We start from the raw sequence: 21740 nt of genomic DNA on the forward strand, positions 1-21740 counted from the left end.
CCAGTACTACAATTCTATTATGAATCTGATGATTTACTAAATAGATGGGACAAATATTTTTCTACATCTCTATGATCCCAACTTCAACCTCAGGCTCCATTAGGTGTTAGTCCTTCAAAACACACAACTGGGTTTTCTCCATGGTTAAAAGGTCACAACTGTCTCAGATTCAGACCCCAAAACTACCATGAATAGCTCATTCATTCCTTTAGAGAGCTTGGGCCTTTGTCTGTTGAACAACAGTTATGTTGCTGAGATCAAAGGCCAACGCCTGAAAGCATAGCTTCAAAAAGCTGGGCTTTTGCATAGACAGGAAATTTGCATTCACTTCCCCTTAGATATTCCTCAGGAAAAGCACTTAACACTTTTTGTACCAATAGTCCATTCTTGTCTGGCAAATTGTTGAATATAGTCCTTTGACTCTCCAGGTCTCACATCAAGGGATATGCACAATCCTGGACCACAATAATAAATAGGCTACTGATTTAATACAATGGCCCCAAAGAGGAAAAACTTCATTCAATAAGGTCTCTTAAGGATACTGCAGGAAATTGCCACATCTGTCACACACTTAGAATCTAAAAGAAAAGAAAACACAAAAATCACCTCCACTACTAGGTACAGTTTGGTGCAGTGCTTCTCTTTTAAAAGTTCATTCGGTTAATATCAAATGGGATCGATCGCCTTAGAAAATGAAGTCCTAGATCCACAGAAGCATACACAGAAGCAATATTAACTTCAACCAACATGCCCCAACTATATCCGGAAACCCCAACTCTAGAGATAAGGTGATCTAGTCTCAGTTGTGATGCTCATTCTATCGTTAAGTCTGAGCTTCCCACCAAAGGATACCAACTCTAATGAGAGCAACTGAGATAGATACCTAGCTAGCCTACGTGAAGTAAGGTGGTAGAGAAGGCAGACTGAAATTTAGTAGTGGTTGTGGGGCAAATCAGTTAAATTCAATGCATTCAATGCATCCGATGAAGTGAGCTGTAGTTCACGAAAGCTTATGCTCAAATAAATGTGTTAGTCTCTAAGGTGCCACAAGTACTCCTTTTCTTTTTTACAAATACAGACTAACATGGCTGCTACTCTGAAACCAGTTTTAACTTTGGCATCTTTCATATTCATACAGTGTGTAGCCACTGTGACAAAGTTCCTGCTCTACCTTGGTGGGTCTTGCGCTTATTGGCGGATTTGATCGCCTTGGAGCTTCACGGCAAAACTCAGTTTGGCCATTTTTCTGAACCCACAGTCCAGGTCAACTCCTCCTGTGTCTGACCAGGAGTTGGGAGGATTTGGGGGGAACCCGGGCCCGCCCTCTACTCCAGGTTCCAGCCCAGGGCCCTGTGGAATGCAGCTGTCGAGAGTGCCTCCTGGAACAGCTGTGTGACAAATACAACTCCCTGGGCGACTTCCCCATGGCCTCCTCCCAACACCTTCTTTATCCTCACCATAGGACCTTCCTCCTGGCATCCGATAATGCTTGTACACCTCAGTCCTCCAACAGTCCGCGTTCTCACTCTCAGCTCCTAGTGCCTCTTGCTCCCAGCTCCTTACACGTGCATCACAAACTGAAGTGAGCTCCTTTTTAAAACCCAGGTGCCCTGATTAGCCTTAATTGATTCTAGCAGCTTCTTGATTGACTGCAGGTGTTTAATCAGCCTGTCTCAATTGTCTCCAGAAGGTTCCTGATTGTTCTGGAACCTTCCCTGTTACCTTACCCAGGGAAAAGGGACCTACTTAGCCTGGGGCTAATATATCTGCCTTTTATTACTCTCCTATAGCTATCTGGCCCGATCCTGTCACACCACTTATACCTGAAAAGCCTCTCCCATATGTTTTAATTTAAAATTAAGACCCCAGATTCAAAAGTTGACCAAAAAATGTTCCTCTAATAAGCATGTCAAGGAGGGGGGCCAAAAGGAAGGAATGCAAAAAAGTTCTCCAAGGGCATCATCTCTCTTAATACATCTCACCCTATAAGTCACTAAACTATTACAAGTTAAGCATGAAGAAATGCTCTAAATATATTGAACAATTGTCTTCAGTTTCCACAGCAATAGCTCCCAGATTTCCTCATTAAAAGCAAAATTAATTCCCTATAGTTTTTTCTTTGCTAACTATCTGCTAAATCTCTTGTCCAGTACTGATGGGGTTTCTGCCTTTGTTACACACATCAGGAGGTAGACAATATCTTTCTGATTCTCTGGTCAGGCTTAATGCCAGCTCCCCCCGGCTGGCATGCTTCTGGTACTCGAGCTACATACCGGCTCTACCAAATTCCCTCTACTGAACAAACAAACAATATCCAAAAATGGTCTCAAAAAAGGTTGTCCAGGAAGGAACAAAATTAAACCCAAGAGAAAGTAGCAAACAACAACAAACAGACTCCAAAATCTAGATCCTGAGAGGAACTGAAAACACTTAACAGGCGCTTTCAAGGACTATTCTTGCAGAAGACCAAGAGCAGACTGGAGAACTCTTCATCCAAAAGCATGCTGGATAAGTCTAAAATAACTGTGAAAGCAATCAGTATATACTTGACCTGAGACCAAGTTGCCCTAAAGAAGATCTCATTGTGGACATTACATACTGCTCTTCCCCTGACATAGCCAGACTGAGTGATACCCTCAGCTACACAGAGGTTTTGCAATGGGTGGTTAAACAGCAGGCACTGAGTGCTGCAGGAGTACAGACATTTATGAAAACGTTCAGTCCTGCTAGGAGACACTTACCACCACCACCAATGGAGAGGAGAGAGAACAAGAGAAAACAGAGGTAAATGAAAATGCCAGCCAGTCTTCAAATCCTATGTCTCATTATCAGCTGAACATTGGGTTTAAAATGGCATATTGCTGCTAGATATCAATCATCCTCCCGCATTTTTGTGGTTGCTTCACTTCCCCTTACCATAAGAAGTTGACCCCTAGGAACAGCAGTCAAGATACAAATGAGGAGAGAAAAGGAGTACTTGTGGCACCTTAGAGACTAACAAATTTATTTGAGCATAAGCTTTCGTGAGCTACAACTCACATCATCGGATGCAATGAAGAGAGGAATCACTAATCAATATGTTTGTCCTCCTAGCACCATTTAGGCAAAAGGAAAGTTATAGAAGCAGTCTGAAGTTCCTACAGTTGAGATATTTCCTTCATCTCTGACACGTTTCTTGATCTTGCAACTGTGTTCAGTATTATCTGGAAGAAGCTGCAGGAGAGAAATTGGCTGTGAACATCTAAAGGAGCGGTTCTCAAACTTTTGTTTTGTGGACCACTTGAAAATTGCTGAGAGTCTTAATGATCTTTCCAAATGTTCGTACCATTAGCTAACTCTTGTAAAGCGCTTTGGATAAAAGCGCTATATATTAAAAAAAACATTAGCTTTTTTGTTCTACAAATAAAAGCACACAACTCATATTTTAATATCAGTAGCCTTACTTTTCTAATGCGATGGATATGCCCTCTCTCCTCTGCCACAGCAGCCCCTGAGCTGGGGCCTCTCCCCTGCCAGAGCAGCCACAGAGCTGAGGCTGGAAAGGAGGACAGCCTCTCCCCAGCAGCTGCAGCCCTGGGGCTGGGAAAAGTCTCCTCTTTCTCTGGCTGCCGCAGCCCTGCACATCCCAAATTCCCTCCACCCCACTCTGACCCCTCCCACCAACCCCCAGGCCACCAACTCATCTTACATGTTCATCTTCTTCAGGGTCCAAGCACCTAATTAGTGGAGCCACGCCTGCAGGCCTCCACTAATAAGGTGGGTGGCCCTTCATTCTCTCATGTGCAGCTGCCCAGGTGTGCACCTTAGAGGGAACTATCCACAGAGTGCCTAAATGGAGCTTGCGGACCACAGGATGAGAACCTCTGATCCAAAGTAGCTGCTTTAAACTTTCCCCAAATCACCCAAGACAATTGTTACCAGCATTTCTATTGAGTGGGAGAGGTAAGAGATGCATCCCAAAGCACAGAATGAATGCAGAAAGCCCATGAGTACTGGACTAATTGTAGCAGGAGTCATCCAAACAAAAAGGGTGGGGGGGGGCTGTATGTGTAGCTCATACACGTCTCCCACATTTTTTCTAAGAGGTATTTTTCCTATTCACAGTTCCTCTTGCTGTATGATTTAAATAGGTTAAAATGAGAGAAATTCTCACTGAAATTGAGGGGGTATATAGAATCTTAAAGGATTCAGGGGCAGCCGCAAGTCATCACTGTCACTCCATCATACCAATATTTCCATTGTGGAGAAAAGAAGATAACCCCAAAGAAAATTGATACAAAGCTTCATATGAATGTACACACAACAGCAAGAATTTATTGAAAAGTTTTTAGCCAAAGGTTTCATAGATGGAATTTCTCTATAAAAAGAAAACCAAGGAAGGAAAAATCCTCCCATGAGTTGTATAAAAACTTCCTATATGCTCACCAAGAAAGATAAAAAGATTTACCAACCACTAATGTTAGATTGGAATTTGTTTGCTGCCTTGTAGGTTTGCTCTTGGTGAGCTGCTAGCTGAAGCTGAAAATCTGATAAAGATATCAAATGCAAGAGATGGAAAGCAGCCAGAGATATAGCAGCAACTGGAAGTGGAGAATAATAGGTGAAGCAAAACTCACTTAACTTCCCAGTTTCCTATTAATTTTATACTTGACAAAAAAAAAAAGAAAAAAGAAAAGGTGAGACAAAAGACGAGCAATGGAAAGCGAGCAACAAGGAGAATAGCATACATGAAAAGTTCTATTTAAAGGGACGGATCTGAAAGGGGAATCTATGCAACGAAAAACAGCACATTACGTAACCAGTGAGACACCCCACTGCTGAAAGAAAATTGTGTTTTAGTCTCTTACAAGTTACAGTACATGGATATCTGTTCCCTTCCTCCTCTTCCTACCCCAGTCTTCATGGCCTGCTCCTTTCCTTGGAGATCATATAGTCTGAACTCCTATACATCAAAGACCATCATGCTTCACCCAGTTACCCTTGTATTGAGCCAGATAACCTAGTTGACTAAAGCATACATTCTAGAAAAGCACGGTCTTAATAGAAGTGGATAGAGAATCCACCACTTCCCTTAGTAGTTTGTGCCAATGGGTGACCACCTTCCCTATTACAAATCTGTGCCTTATTTCCAATTTGAATTTGTTTGGCTTCATCTTCCAGACACTGATTCCGGTTATCTTTCTCTGACAGATTAAATGACTCTTTAGCACCCAATACTTTCTACTTGTGAAGGTATAAGTACACCCTTGAATCAGTCATCTCTCAATACTCTTTGATAAATTAAAGAGATTGAACTCTAAATCTCACCGCAAAGCATATTCTTCAGACCACAAATTTTGTGGCTCCTCTGCGCACTCTCATTTTTCAACATTCTTCTTAAAATGTGAAAACCAGAACCTTCACAGTATTCCAGTATTTTTTCCACCATTGCCATATACAGAGAATCACCTCCCTACTTCTAATCCCTTTGTTTATTCATCCAAGGATCACAATAGCCCTTATTGTCACATCACACAATTTAGTTGATTGCCCACCGCCCCCAAGTCCTTTTAAGAATCACTGCTGTCCAGGATGTAATCCTGCAGTCTGTAGGTTTGGGCTGCCTTCCCTGTTCCTAGATGTATAACTTTGCACTTGGCTGTATTAAAATACATTTTGTTTGAATGGACACAGATTACCAAGCAATCCAGCTCACTCTATACCAGAGGTTCTTAAACTGGGGTGTGAGTCCCCCTGAGGGCACACAGAATGTATTCTGGGGAGTGACATGAGAACATTTGGGGAAGAGAAAACTTACTGCCTACATTTTACCCACATCAATGAAAAATTAGAAAAATTGGATACCTCCAGATATATCTGGTCCTCAGATGGCACTGTGCATTAGACTCGAGATGGCACTGTGTATTTTGACGGATTTGTGTGCATATTTAATTGTAAACACTGACCACAATTGAGTTTTGCTTTTGCTCTTATTACAGTGGATAATTTGCTCTGTTTGAATCAATACTTTACTGTTTTTAATATGTAGTGAGATTTATATGGGTTGTTTTTTAAAATTGGTATATGGACTTGTATGAGAGGGTGTAAACTATGATAGATACAAAGAAGGGGAACACAATCAAATAAGTTTGAGAATAACTGCTCATACAACTGACCTCTCCTCATTAATTTACCATTCGACCAGTCTGTGCATCATCCACAAGTTTTATAAGGAGTGATTTTAGATTTACTTCTAGTTTATGTACCCCACTAGAAACATCACCCTTCAATGATTCCTCAGATAACTACCTTGAGATGTCTCATATAGCACATTCTTAATCCATTTACCATGTGCTGCAATATTGCATAGTGATTTAAAAAATCAGAATGCCATGCAATACAAAGTCAGATGCTTTACAAAAGGGGCTTCCTTACCCCCAACCTTGATACTTAGCTCTTCCATATAAAAGGGACAAAGGAGTTTAATATCTTGACTTGAATAATAATAATAAAAAAAAAACAAGAAAAACACCACACACACCCCCCACAGTAGGGGGGGGGGGAAATTACAGAGAGGGCATAAAAAAGGTTGCCTATGTAGAATTTAGGAGTACATGCAAGTCAAACAAGACCAGGACATAAGAGCAGATGATCAGTACTCTGACCTTCTTACTGAATTCTCCAGTAAAGTGCTCAGAAGGTTACAGTTTTAAATTGCGTGGCTGATGTTAATGAGGATTAGAAGTGACAAACCATATCAATTTAAAATTTGAAACCTTTATATTTGATCACTGTCATTGACTGCCAAAGTAAGTGTGCAACTGAATTAGAAGTCAGTTTAGACTAGATGAGATCAGTGAGTGGCTGCAGGCTGGAGTCATGCTTCAGAGCAGAGGAGCCCAGGGTGAAGCACAGTGCGATTAGCTTAAGCTGTATTTTACAGCATCCCTGTTAACTACTTGCTACATAAAGTATTTGACTCATGTTAGCTTCAAAAGTACAGAGTCCACAAATTTGACATTTAAGGTTCTTAGAAGTTTCATATAGTTATTCAAAACCCAGTTTTATTGGGAAGGGATCACAAAACCAGTCTTTTCAAGAAATGCCGAACTATACAACCAATCCTATTAATGAAAGTTTTAACCAGTGAAGTCTTATTTATTGCAGGTATAAGGCCTATGAGTGGGTGAGGAGCAGTATTCAAACACTAAATGATTTCTAATGTATCTGCCGTCCCATTGCCTACTACTGCAGTAATAAGGAGAGGGGGAAAGAAAGAACTAAAGCAACTTAGTTATTTGTTTTTTGTGAAGCTTCTAGAAAACCATGTCCAGTCATATAGCTAATTCTATTTGCCATAAAATCTGCTAACCAATCTACTTTTGCATGAACCTTTCTATGGTCTGACATTATCTGGTTAACGTAGGACCATATAGATCATTGTTACAACCATGGTTATATATTTGCAACAAATCTTTTACAAAATGTGGCATGTAAGATGTCTATGGAAAGGTTATGATTTGCTGAATACGATTATACTATTTGTATGCATGTATAACTTAAAATACAAAAACGATGAGTACTGGATCTATACCTGGATTTCAAATGTTTGCTCCTGGGGTAACGCCCACAAGGTAGTTAGCCAGCACATCTTGGAGAGACTATTCACATTGCATCCGATGAAGTGAGCTGTAGCTCACGAAAGCTTATGATCTAATAAATTTGTTAGTCTCTAAGGTGCCACAAGTACTGCTTTTCTTTTTGCGAATACAGACTAACACGGCTGCTACTCTGAAACCTATTCACATTGAGTGGTCCATCAAAAGGACACTTAACTCACAATGAGCCACTGGAGATGCCCATCTAACCTGAATGGACCTTCCTGTGGCTGTTACATCTGAAGTATAGGTAATGGCTTCCTGCCATGACTAAGCAAAAATCAGGCACAGACAGGTGACTTGCCCATGTGACTCCAAACTCCCATCTTTTTACCTGTAATTTTCCACTAGCTGTGCTGAGGGCTTTGATTGAAACAATGGGTTTCCCTCACCATGGCAGAAGCAATAAAAAGGTCCTGGAAACACCTTCGTTTTGCCTCTTTCCTGCTCAAACCTCTGGACTTATACTAATGGGAGCACTCTAACCAAGGGACTGATGTCCTTCCAATGATTTGGAAGTAACCAGAGACTTAGACCAGCAGTTTATTCCATCACTGCTACAAGTCTGAGCCAAGAACTTCGTATGTATTTGATTCCTTTAACCAACTTTTAATGAATAAACCTTTAGATTTTAGACACTAAAGGATTGGCAAGAGTTTGATTTTGGGGTAAGATCTGAGATATATATTTACCTGGGTGTGTGGCTGATCCTTTGGGATCAGAAGAACCTTTTATTTAATGAGGCTGGTTGTAAAGAACCACTCATCTTTAAATCCAGTGTTTTGGGGTGTGATAAAAGGACTGGAATACCTAAGAAAACTGCTTTTATAAACTTTTTTTTAGTCAGTGTGGTGAGACAGAAGTTTTTTTGTTGCTGATTTGGTATCTTATAGAGGAATACACCCCAAACTGGTGGTTATCTGCCTTATTTCTCAGCAGTTTGTCCTGAATTCGGTGTTCTCAGTTGTGACCCACAAAAGCACTGTTACATGTGGCGCTTTCATTCTTTTGCCATGATCATTATTCCATCAAGAAAATCATTGCCTATTCCCAAAGACATTATTTTCTAAGTCACTTCTGGGGAGGACAATTTACTCAGAGTGACTCATAGGCTTAAACAAGCCTCTTCTCGTTATGGATCAATTATTTTCAACTGAGTAGACTAAGCATACAGCCCGTGAATGGTTTGATACATCTTATTAACTTACTGTCATCTCCGAGGAATTTTCTTTATCTACATTTTTAGTTACAAAATGTCTACTCTTATGAAGCAATTTGATAGCCACTCAGAAGAAACACTTATACAAATCTGTACTGTCCCTCCTTCTCAGGTCAAAAGAAAGACACTGTGATAGCAGATGAAAGATTAGAGGTTATGCAGGTTAAACAGTGGCCACAGAATGAAGGTTTAAGGAGAGATCATCATCATCCCCTGACCCTGTCGCACTCCCAATCCCCACACAAACAATTCACTACCAAAGATATTTACATCAAATAAAATATGAATGTCACTTCACAGTCTTCTAACCAGAAACACACCTTTAAAGGAGTCCCTGAACATTGAAAGATTATGGCATATTCCATGTTGTGACAAAGTTCCTCCTCTACCTTGGTAGAACTTGCGCTTATTGGGGGATTTGCTCACCTTGGAGCTTCATAGCAGCACGCAGTTTGGCCATTTTCATGAGCCCACAGTCCAGGTCAACTCCTCCTGTGTCTGACCAGGAGTTGGGAGGGACCCAGGCCCGCCCTCTATTCTGGGTTCCGGCCCAGGGCCCTGTGGAATGCAGCTGTCTAGAGTGCCTCTTGGAACAGCTGTGTGACAGCTACAACTCACTGGGCTTCTTTCCCATAGCCTCCTCCCAACACCTTCTTTATCCTCACCATAGGACCTTCCTCCTGGTGTCTGATAATACTTGTACGCCTCAGTCCTCCAACAGTTTGCGTTCTCACTCTCAGCTCCTAGTGCCTCTTGCTCCCAGCTCCTCACACATGCACCACAAACCAAAGTGAGCTCCTTATTAAGCCCAGATGCCCTGATTAGCCTACCTTAATTGATTCTAGCAGCTTCTTGATTGGCTGCAAGTGTTCTAATCAGCCTGTCTGTCTTAACTGTCTACAGAAGGTTCCTGGTTGTTCCCTTACCCAGAGAAAAGAGACCTACTTAACCTGGGGCTAATATATCTGCCTTCTATTACTCTCCTGTAGCCGTCCGGCCCGACCCTGTCACAATGTATAAAAGTTACAAATTCTTAGTAAGTACAGTATACTGCAGACTTTTGTTGAAGAAACCTGACTGAAGATGCAGATGCTTTGAGAAATGCAGTCACTGTTTACAAAATAAAACTAATTTATTAATTACAGCTTCAAACACTCAATTCTTTAACAGCACAATAAAATTAATCAGTACTACTTACCATTTGTGGAGGAAATCAATTGAATAAGTCAGTAGCTTACTTTATCCCTGAAATATTTTGGGGACAAAGTTTAGTTCACAAGATCTTTAATTGTTTTATTTCATTGTTACTCCAAGTAATTTGTACATAAGAACCAGCAGGCCTGTTCTGTGATCAGTACTAGCTGCCCATTCAATAAAATGGATCAAAAAAAAAAAAGTTAATATACAAAAAACAGCCTCTCCTGAGGAAAAGGTCTATTGCTGCCTTATATCTGGCCATGTCAATGGAAATCAGTAAGAGTGGAACTGCAAACTAATTCAACTACTCTGTACAGGATGAGAGACAGGGTCTTGTGTCATGAACTTGCATCTGTGAACCTCTTCCCTTCAACATACATAAAAGTAAAATATATTACATCTTTCTGCAATAACCTGGAATCTGTATTTCCTTTTAGTTAATGTTTGCATCTCTAATGCTTTTACATTTATATGGTTCTTCTATTCCAAGCATTTAACCTAAATACAGTACATGGGCCTTAGTGGATGGTATGGGTTGAGAATGTTTCTTTTGAGGGTGAGGGGCAGGTGTAAGGTTCCCATATGCCTTCTGTAATGAGCAACTACAAATGAAATGTGATTAACAGGTTTTATTTCTATTAATTTCTTTAATTTGATCTTAACACATTTCAACAGGCATTCACAAGGGCTAACATACATAACTAGAGAACGGCAGATCCTATCCTCATTTCTCTCCATTATTTTAAACAGAAATCCTTCCCTTTCCAACCTTTTTCAGCATTCTGTGTGTTCACAGCCTGGTCTGGTCCTAACACTACTGAGTTAGGTTGAAGGAAGCTGCTTTAAGTCAAACTGTTAATGTATGTGTTTACACTACCGGGTCCTTTATGTCAACCTAAGTTGCCTCTGACATGGACTTCTGTAATCCACCTCTGCAAGGGGCATAGCGCTTAGTTCGATTTTCATGGGCCGACTGTGAGGCAGTGCAGACATAGTGTTGTCTAATTTGACTTAATTGGCCTCCAGGTGGTATCCCTAATGCTCATCTGTGACCGCTCTGGAGACGATTCTCAACTCTGCTGCACTGCAGCCAGGTACACAGAAAACAGCCCCTCCCCTGCTAAAGCACCGGAACTTTTGATTTCCCATTTCCTGTTTGATTAGCACTGGGAGCATGCCAGCTTGAGCACAGCTGATTGTGGAGACTACACACCTAAAATGTGCCTCAGCCTGGCCTGCACAGGAGGTGGTAGATCTCATCACTATGTGGAAAGAAGAGAGTCTGTGCAGGCAAAGCTCCAATCCAGCAGAAGAAACATTGATACCTATGCAAAGATCACTCATGGAATGGGGGAGAAGGGCTACATGCTGACACAGCAGTACTGTATGAAAATAAAAACTTCAGCAGGTGTACCAGATGAACAGTTCTGGTGCTGAACTCCACACATGCTGGTTCTACAATGAGCTGCATGTGATTCTTGGGGGGTGACCCTACAAGCACCCCCCACAAGCAATGTGGACACCTCACAGGTGTGAGAGTCTAGGGATAATGAGGAGAATGATATGGTAGAGGAAGAGGAGGAGAATGGGAGATAGGTGAGTGGTGGATCCATTCTCCCCAAGAACCAGGAAATATTTTTAACCCCGGAGCATTGTGGGTTGCAGGACATCACAGTGGCTTACCATGATGCCAGGGAAGGCACCTCTGGCGAGTACACAATTACAATGAAAGTCTAGTTAAACTTTAGGGGGTACACACTTTCAATGGTATTACATGTTTACTGTGAAGAAAAAGCGAGGTGCTGTGGTTCTCTGCTCACAAGAGGCTGCTCCAGCTATGCAGAGGGTTGCCCCCCCAAAAGACTGTTTATGTGGATCGAGATATCCATGGAGGATTCCCAGGCTCTCTAGGAAACTTTCATGGAGGTACTCTGCAATCCTTTGCAGAAGGTTTCTGGGCAGGGCAGTCTTATTTCTTCCACCACGGTAGACACTTTCCCCAACCAACTCCTGAATTAATTCAGCTGGCATTATTGTGGTACACAACGACTGGGTTTATACCCAGCACTTGCAGCATCTCCTTCCTTTCCACCTCTGTTACCCTCAGGAGATGAATATAATATAGGGTTACCTAGGAGAAAACAGGTGAAGTCCTCATTAAAAGTGCTCTTACATGGGTGGGAGGGAGTTAAAAAAAAAAACCCACACACATGACATGTAGACCCATCCCGCCACACACACACACATTCCAGATTGCCAAACCACATGGCCACTAATGTGCCTTTAGTGCGGTCCACCTGGATCAGCAAATAGTTTAAAGTGGCTGATAGGGGATTTGAGCCCCACATGAGAGATTCCATGATTTGGAAATGAAAACATTTGCCCCTGCCCCCTTCATAAACAGCTTCCCATGGTTCTATGGGAAAGGGCCATTGTTTGACTAGCTACCTGGGCTCCTGACACGAGCCTGCCAGAAAACTTCATTGAAAGTGCAGTCACCCATAACCTGGGGGGGGGGGGAGAGAGAAGGGCAATACTACCCGTGATTGGAGCAGCAAAAAAGACAGCAAAGTGAACAGTTATGGATTCTGATTATGTTATGGCTTGCACCTAGTGTAATAAGTTTGTTTGTAAATGAAAACAGCCTTGCTATGGAAACGTTTTATTCATGTACAATGGCTCCTTTAGACCCCCCTCCTTCCCCCTGACAGCTGGAAGTGTGTCCTTAGGCATGTCATCAACACCTGAAAGCAGACTTTTGGTGATTAGGAGGAGAAAGAACATGGGAGGACATTTTCACGGAGATAATGAATGCCTCTAGGGCTGCTGACAGAGCTGAAAGCAGAGGATTTCACCATCTGAGAAGTTAGCAGGAAAGAATCCAATAAGTGAGCGTGTGGAGAGCAGAATAAGATGCTTTGGATTATGAGGGACCAAGCATGTTGAGGAATCTGGTTAAACTACAGGAACAGAAGCAGGAGGGTGGAGTCCCTCTGCAGACCCTTGTGGACAGCCAGCCAGCATAGCCTGGTGTAGAATCACCCGCCCACAAGCGCTCCATGAGGCGGGGGTAAAATGTCCCTTATCCCTTCACTTAACTCGGGCAGGGAGGGTACAAGGAACAGAGGACACCCATTCACAGACTTTTGATGATCTAGAATGTGGTGTTATGTTACACAGCTGAAAATGTTTCTGACCTTCCAACCCCCTCCCTCCCACCCTCATGGCGGGCTTGGGCTCTCTCTTCTTAAACAAAGAGAATGGATTTGAGAAATAAGTGTTCTTTATTGAGTAGAAGCACTGGGCTTGGGTGGGGGGTTGGCTTTACAGGTACAGTGATACAAGCAAGGTGGAGGTTTAGGAAAGCAAAATGCAGACAAGCAACGCACATTACTCTGACTCATTACTGGAACAGCTTTTCAAAACCTCAAGGATATGCAGTGTCCCTTGCTGTGTTCTTCTTATTGCCGTGGTGTCTGGCTGCTCAAAAATGGCTGCAATGTGATCAGTCTCAATTTCCCCCCCCCCCCCCCCGAGATATTCTGGAGCATACAGCTATAACCATGGGGATATTCCCCTCACTAAGGTCCAACCTTGCTAGTAAACTTCTCCAGCACCCTTTCAAATGACCAAAGACACATTCAACCACCATTCTGCACTTGCTGAGCCTATAATTGAACTGTTCGTTACTGCTCTCCAGGCAGCCAGTGTATGGCTTCATGAGCCATAGGAACAAGGGGTAGACTGGTTCCCCCCAGGATAACTATAGCATCTCAACATCAATGTTAATTCTGTGGTCTGGAAAGAAAGTCCCAGATTGCAGCTTTTTTAACAGACCCAAATTCCTAAAGATGCACATGTCATGAACCTTTCCTGACCATCCTATGTTGATGTCAGTGAAATGCCCCCTGTGATCCACCAGTGCTTGCAAGATCAGTGAAAAGTATTCCTTTTGGTTTATGTACTCTTTGGCAATGTGATCTGGTGCCAAGATGGGGATATACGTGCCATCTATTGCCCCACTGCAATTAGGGAACCCCATCGTGGGAAGACCATCCACTATGTCCTGCAAATTTCCCAAACTCACTACCCTTTGCAGCAGAAGTCTATTAATGGCCCTGCACATTTGGAGCACAGCAACTCCCACAGTTGATTTGCCTACTTCAAATTGATTCCCCACTGCCCAGTCTCGTGTTGTAAGCTTCCAAATACAGCTATCGCCACTCGCTTCTCCACTGTCAGAGCAGCTCTCATTTTTGGTTTGCTGAACTGCAGGGCAGGGGAAAGCTCTGCACAAAGTTCCTGGAAGGTGACCTTCTGCATTTGAAAGTTCTGCAGCCACTGCTCATCCCATAGCTGCAAAAGATGCAGACCTAGTCAATGCTTGTTTCACAGGACCAGAAACGGTGCTCAGCATGCAGCTGCTCTGTGACTGCCAGCAGCAACTGAATTGTCCCCCCCGCCTCCCCATGGCTTACAGCACAACTGAGCAGGCTCCATGCTTCTGGGATTATGGCATAAGCACGGCAGTTTTAAGGCACGAAAACCACTGGACTGTTTGCTGTTGATATGAGGGAGGGAGCACAGTGCATCATAGGATGCTGATGCAATGTTCCCATTCGGCACTGTACAAGCTTCCCAAAACAGTGTGGCAAGTTGCACTTTGGGATAGCTACCCATGATGCACTGCTTTGTGCATTGATGAAGATGCTGCTAGTGAAGACGCCACTCCATCGAGATAATGAGCATGGTGTGGCACTGCACAATTGACTTCATTAATTTGGAGACTCTAGGTCAAATTAGATAGAGTCGACTTAATTTTGTAGTAGAGACAAGCCCTAGTTACTGAACTACGGAACAATTTAATAGGTATTATGTCAGCCACTCTAGTATTTAGATTTGCAAATGTATATTATGTATAATCTGAAAGACAAACAAACAGTCAGCCTTGCAGGCACAACACTGTGCTTGATAAAGGGCACTGAATTCTACACCAAGAAAAAGTAGTTGAACTTTTGACAGTAGTGACAAGTCCAGAGGTAGAAAACAAGTTAGGCAACCTAATCTTAAAAGACAGATTCAAGTTGTACAGCTTTAAGTAGTATTTCCAGTAGCAGATATAAAACAAAAACCTGGTGATAAATTCAGCTATGAAAGTTCACCCTCACCTCAGAAAATAATTGCTATAATTCTTCAGACCTTCAAGCGCATTGCTTTGCTAGAGAGAGAGAGAGATTTTATTTTAACCAGGAGCAACTTACCACTGCAGTCTTCAGCTCAGTCTGTTTCCATATAAGGTAAGGAGCAGATGTAACCATTGCATATTAAAATTGTTACACCTGCAAAGATTTAGTATGATGCCTGACAAGTCACTTATGCTACAGAGATTTTAAACACTTCCCTCTGCATGATAAGCTATTGCCATGACAAGGTTAAAGATGAAAGCTATATCTAATGCCTTTGATTAAGGTGATTGTTTGGTGGCGGGGGGGGGGGGGGTTTAATATGTTTTGCTTAAGTAGAAAAGTAAAACAAACATCTGATTCAGAGAAGAACTGTGACAATATATTCTCATTACCTCCTGGAGAAGGACCCCTACTGTTCTATCAAGTTTAAGCAGTAGTGGATTGCTCCAATACTCGTTTAACACTGCACTTCAACAATAACCTTTTTTCAATTTATATTGGTGAAAATTCTATTAAAGCCATTGGAGGCCTCACATTTTGGGGGAACAATATGAGAAGATTACTGCTCTATAGCAATTGAAAGTAGCAAGCAATGAAGTATGTAGGTAGGCAACAAATATGTAGGTGCTCATTTCAATTCCATCAGTATGCTCAATGCCAGCAAATGCTTTTTGCCAAGCAAACACAGTAGTACTAAACTTCGTTTTTCTGTAGTATTTCAGAATTATCTGGTAAAGGAGTTCCTCTCTCCCCCCTCTGACCCGATGTTTATTATGCCCTGTAGTTTACAGAGTTCTGTAACTAAACCTTCAGACCAAGAAAGCATATAAGCATGCATATTTTTCTGTATAGTTTATGATTTCTAATGGCAGATGAAAAAAAATCTCAGTATACTGTTGTGTATTTCCATGTGGAGACTATAATTGGCAGTTATGTAAAGTCTGGGCACAGGGCAGCTTCTCAATTCCCTCTTGATACTCAATTTCAACATGGCAAGACATTTGTTAATATTATTGTGCTCTTGTATGGAAAAATTGCACTTAATTCAGCCCTTCTGACCTTTTTTGGTTATTTTTTCCAATACTGTGACTGATGCTGCTCAATAAGTCTCAAGAAGTGATCCTGTAAGTTTTAGGAAAATTGGCTTTATTCTTCAAAATATGTTTGCCTTTCCACACAGTGGAGCGTAACCATAAGACAACAATCTTTGCTGTTGATTCTGCAAGAGTTAAAATAAACTAACAAACAAACTAGTTATTTGTAAAGTTTTTAAAATTCATTTTTGCAATCCAAATACCAATTTTGATTATTGCACCATTGGGGGATGGGGAGGAGAAAGTAGTGTTACTGAATGGGTAAGAATTAAACTGTTACTTTCAAATGAGCAAAAATAGTGGCATGTTTAGATTTTCCAATTCTTGAACAATTGTAAGAAAGGGAAGTTAACTCAGCTTTTCAACTTTAGTACAAAAACCACAAAATTACAAGTTCAGGTAGAATAAGAAAACATTTAAAAAAAAGTGTTATATTCCATTTTACCAAGAAGATCATAGCCTGCTATAAATTGAGGAGAATATGTTAAAGAGTTATTAACTTCTGAAGTCACTGAAATAGGATGTTTTTAGTATTACTTTAAGACTAGCAGATACCCTATACAGTCCATTTATTTTAGTCAGCAGCAGCTTCAAAACACTAGATTATACAACTGTCTACGAGGCCAGCCATCAACTCAGGTAATTTTAAGTAGTTAAGGTTACAGAAGCCTGATTTTAAGTTGGAACAGTAACTTGGTTGTTACTATGCTTTTATTTTAGGAGCTTACATTTCAAAAGATAAATGGGTGAAACTTCTAAGTCTGTGACTTAACGGCACAGAAATTAAATCTGAAGCCGAAGAAAAATCTACCCAAATACAAGATACGTTACTAACAAACATGCTACCAAGAACACCATTCATGTTTTAGTTGTATGAGCTAGAAGAGCACCTCTGAAACTGTATATAGATAGATGGATACTAGAACTACTGTACCAGGAAACAGGATTATAAATAGATGTGACCCTGGTTTTCAATAAAAAACAAACATACTAAGGGGCAAGCCCTAGGTATTAATTCTGGTTAATTTACTTTGTCATCAAACTTCAGACCCACAGTTAAGTACATTAGTTAAAGATCAAACGAACAAACAGAAAAGGGAATAACTGTCATGATGTTTGAGGACAGTATATAGTGTTGTCAGTTTAATCAACTTCTATCAGCCATTAAAATAAAATTTAAAGCACATATTTAACAGATACTTATTCACAATATCAAAAAACTTGATTTACACCAAGATTTCCCTTCTCAAATAATTTTACCTTAATTGGAATTAAGTTAATTGGAAACTTTTTACAAAAAAATTCCTTCAGATAAGATTGTCTGGTGTTTCACTCATGGGATGTTTGGGTTTTGGGGCATAAACTTTGCCTTGTTTTAGAGTATCAAGCTAAAAAACCCATGGTATTTGCATTTTGCAATTGAGATTGTGCGCATTAATCAACGCTACAGACCATTTTAGCAACACCTTGTTAGTCTTGAAATTTCCTAGCACACTGCAACTCAACAAGCTATGCCAATCTAACAACATTTGTAACTTAGATATGTAACAATGAACGTAATGAAACAAATACCAGTATAGCCTTCCAATAATTTCAGCAATGAGATCAAGGTGCATACTTGATTTTCATTTTAAAAAAAGTTAACTAGTGAATTGATTTGGTAATAAATCTGGATTACTACTATTTGTGAATTTTGTACCATATTAGCTCAGCACATTTTATGAATATTTTAAAGCCGTCTACCCATTATAAAGCAGTTTACCATTCAGACACTTCCCTGGAATTATAGCCGAACACACACACACACACACACACACACCGCATAATTTACACTATACTTTCTTCTTTAATATTCAGGCAATAGACGTTTCTGAAAATACTAGTGAGCATTTTAAAACAAATTATTTTTCAATTTACTGTTGCCAATTGCCTTTGATGCTTAGAAGTCACTTTTTTCAATCATCGCAGATTGCCTAAAGCAGAATTTTCTGCAATTATAATTTTGCATAACATTGATTTTAAGAGCTAGTTCCAATTTCTGAAGTTACTTACTAAGGTGTACATGACTTCCTGTGGGAAAGCTTAGTTTGCAGACCACTTCTTGAAGAAAAAATTACGTTCGTATTTGTTCTATTTAGGTTTGCTGGCAAACCAACATTCTCAACAGGAGAACAATTTTTTTATGGAATAAGTAAGGCTATTTTGAGATAAACGATGCACATGCAGTTGAATCTATTCTCACTATAGATTAATACATAACCCAACTATAGACTGTTTGCAGCATAAACTGACAGACGTGAATGCTCAATAATCCCAAAGCAACACGAAAAATCTGGAATCGAGACTAAATGTCCTATGCATACAGACTTAAACAATTCTTCTCATTCTGCTAATAGGATGTTATTTTGCTGAGTAACTAAAATGACACTTTGTTTTGTTTATTCTCTGATTTTGTAACCCCAGTCCTCCTTAACGCCACTGATCACACACACTATAATTCAGATTCTCACAGCAGCCTGCACAGTAGATAATAAAAAAAAAAAAAAAAGCATTAGTTCATTCAACACAAGAGCAAGCCCAATTAGGAATATAAACAGGAAAAAAAGCCAAACCAAAAAAAAAAAAAACCTATATATTCGAAGTGAATCAAGAATAATAAACCTTTTAGACACTGCAGTAATTAACCTAAATGAACATCTTCATCTGTTCATCACTAATCCAATAGAAGTAACCCAGGAAAATATCGGGATTCATTTTAGTTCAAATAAAAGGTAAGTGAGCGTGTTTGACAATCCTACATTATCTGCTCACTAAAAGGGTTGTATTTTCCTTCTAAAAACCCTACTCTTTAGATCATTTGGGTATTTAAGGGAACTTCACTACATCAGTCTGCTGACATGCAGAAGAATTACAATGTGCATTCTTCTCGGGGCCATTTTTTTTTTCCCTCCCCCTCCTCTTACTTGGCACAAACTCGTCGGGCTTCCTTCTCCTAGCGGGAACGTACATCGCTATTAAACCCAATTGAAAGCCACAACATCAAACCCGCAAGTGTCAACCGACCGGGACAGGGCTTCACGTGCCAAGCACGCCCCCGGGAGAAGACCCGGCTTCCTCCCCACCCCCAGTACCAGACGCATCCTATTGCGAGGGATCACAACAGGCTCCAGAGCTGAAGTCACCCCCTCGCCGGCAGCGGCTGGACGGAGGTTCCCCCCCCCCCCCATCCCTGGCAGGTGCGTCGCCTGCCACCGGGGTGCGATGTGCCCAGGCACCAGCCGCCCCCTCCCCGCCTCCCGGGCCACGCGCGCTGGGCAGCGCCTCGCGACAGCGACCCCGCCTCCAAACCTCCCCCCAGAGCAAGCGGCGCTGGGCCCCGGGAGTAACTTTCAGCGGGCAGCCGCGGAGCAGGAGCCGGTGCCCCGTGCGGGGAGCCCAAGGAGCCGGAGATGCCAGGCGCCGAGAGGAGCCCGCCCCGCCCGGAGCGAGCCCCGGTCCCCAACTCAGGGCCGCCCCTTCCCACGCCTCGGGGGTCCCGTCCCCTGCAGCCCCCCGTGCCGCCCACCTTGGTTCACCAGCCGCAGCGCGTGGGTGAAGGACGGGTCCAGCGAGTCCTTCTCCGCCATCAGCTCGGGCAGGTACTTCTCGTCCATCGCCGCTTCCCGCGCGCCGGGGGGGGGGGACCTGCACACAGGGCAGGGGGCGGCGGCACCGGCGCCAGGCGGAGTCCGAGACGTAGTAAATCCTCTTCGGCGGCGGCGGCGACGAGACAACGCCTCCCTCCGGCCCCCTCCTGCCCCGGGCTCCGGGCGCGCATCCAACGGGCACCACAGACCCACACACACGCCCCCCCCTCCTCCTCCTCCTCCCCCACGCACCGAGCCGCAGGAGCCCGCCTTTGCTGCGGAGGAAAGGGGCCGCCACGGGATAAGGAACCTGCGCGCACAGCCGTTATCCACAGCGGCCTCCACCGAGGCCGCAACACCTGCCGCGGCGCCGCGCCGACTCCGCGTCTGAGGCGGGGAGCAGCAGGTTTAAATAGCGCCGACTAGGCCACGCCCATCGCCCAGCACAGGCCACGCCCAACGTCCTTTCAAACCGCGCCCTCGTGCGGTTTAGCCGCGCCCCTACGATCCTCCCCGGCGGGCGGCGCCGTTTAGCCTCCTCAACGATCGTCCCCGCCCTTCTCTTAAGATGCCTCACATTGGGTAGGCTCGCCTGTCAGTCAGCTACGCTCTGCGGCTTCTGATTGGCTGATTCTCTTCAGCGCCGGCTTCTTTGGCTCGGGTCTCCCGGCGGCCCGGGAGCGGGCGGGGGTAAGCGTTAGAGGCGCTGCCCCTTCCCCCTGAGCGCACCTGAGGCGGTGCTGGTGGCAAGAGCACCTCAGCCTGCCCTCCGCACACCCAGGGCTCCGGGCAGGGGCTGGGCGAGGGTGAGGGGACAAAGTAAATGAGGGAGGGTTTAAATGCCTCCTCGAAACACCCAGCAAAATCTTTCCCCACCCTCCAGATCCCGCCCCCGCCCCTCCAGTCACCTCCATGTGCACACACACCCCGATCTAGGAGGGTGGTCTCCAGCTAACCCCCCCGATGCAGAAATCCCGGCTCAAGATCACGTAGGCCACACCGTGTCACCACCTGGCATTTCCCCAAATCCCATTATTTAAAAAAAAAAAAAAAAAAAAAGAATTGAGGGATCTGAAGCTATCCCCACTCACTCATCCCTCCCCACCCGTGGACAGTCCTGTTGCCAACCATCCTGATTGTATCAGGAGTCTCACAATATTTGAAATTTAATTTAAAATCCCAGCTACTGAAGACAAGTGATTGTGGGAATCACAGCTATCATTAGAAAATGCTTCTAGCTTTTGTGGTTGCAAAGAAAAGATTAAACGTATGACCTGAGTGTACCCTAAAAGCTCACAGGTTTCAGAGTAGCAGCCGTGTTAGTCTGTATTCGCAAAAAGAAAAGGAGTACTTGTGGCACCTTAGAGACTAACAAATTTATTAGAGCATAAGCTTTCGTGAGCTACAGCTCCGATGAAGTGAGCTGTAGCTCACGAAAGCTTATGCTCTAATAAATTTGTTAGTCTCTAAGGTGCCACAAGTACTCCTTTTCTTTTTCCTAAAAGCTCAAAAATCAAAATGCCAATTAAAAAAGCAATTTTTTTTTAAATCTCATGATCTTTTGGGTACTTGTGATATTTTTTTAAACACTTGTGGTTGGCTATATTGAAATGCCCCACTAACATTCAGCTCTCTTGCCATACGTAATACTGAGCACTCACATGTCTCTCCAGACTGAGATTTAAAGCTCTTTACAAAGGTTCGCTAAATAATCCTCAGAACAGACCTATGATGTAGGAAGATAGCTTAGTATACGTGTACAGATGGGGAAACATAGGATA

The 21740-nt window shown here is 42.8% G+C and overlaps 1 protein-coding gene across 3 annotated transcripts in view; it reads right to left on the reverse strand.

Annotated features, from left to right (window-relative positions):
- Positions 1–20339, reverse strand: part of KHDRBS3 (KH RNA binding domain containing, signal transduction associated 3) — a 209567-nt gene extending 189228 nt beyond the window's left edge. For all 3 annotated transcript variants that reach the window (XM_043507307.1, XM_043507306.1, XM_043507308.1), the window contains exon 1: positions 19899–20339. In XM_043507307.1, the coding sequence (XP_043363242.1) occupies positions 19899–19986 (88 nt within the window). In that variant the 5' untranslated portion in view covers positions 19987–20339. The remainder of the gene's footprint in view (positions 1–19898) is intronic.
- Between the last annotated feature and the right edge of the window lie 1401 nt (positions 20340–21740).

Source organism: Dermochelys coriacea, chromosome 2 (genome assembly GCF_009764565.3).
Source record: "Dermochelys coriacea isolate rDerCor1 chromosome 2, rDerCor1.pri.v4, whole genome shotgun sequence".
Lineage (NCBI taxonomy): Eukaryota > Metazoa > Chordata > Testudines > Dermochelyidae > Dermochelys > Dermochelys coriacea.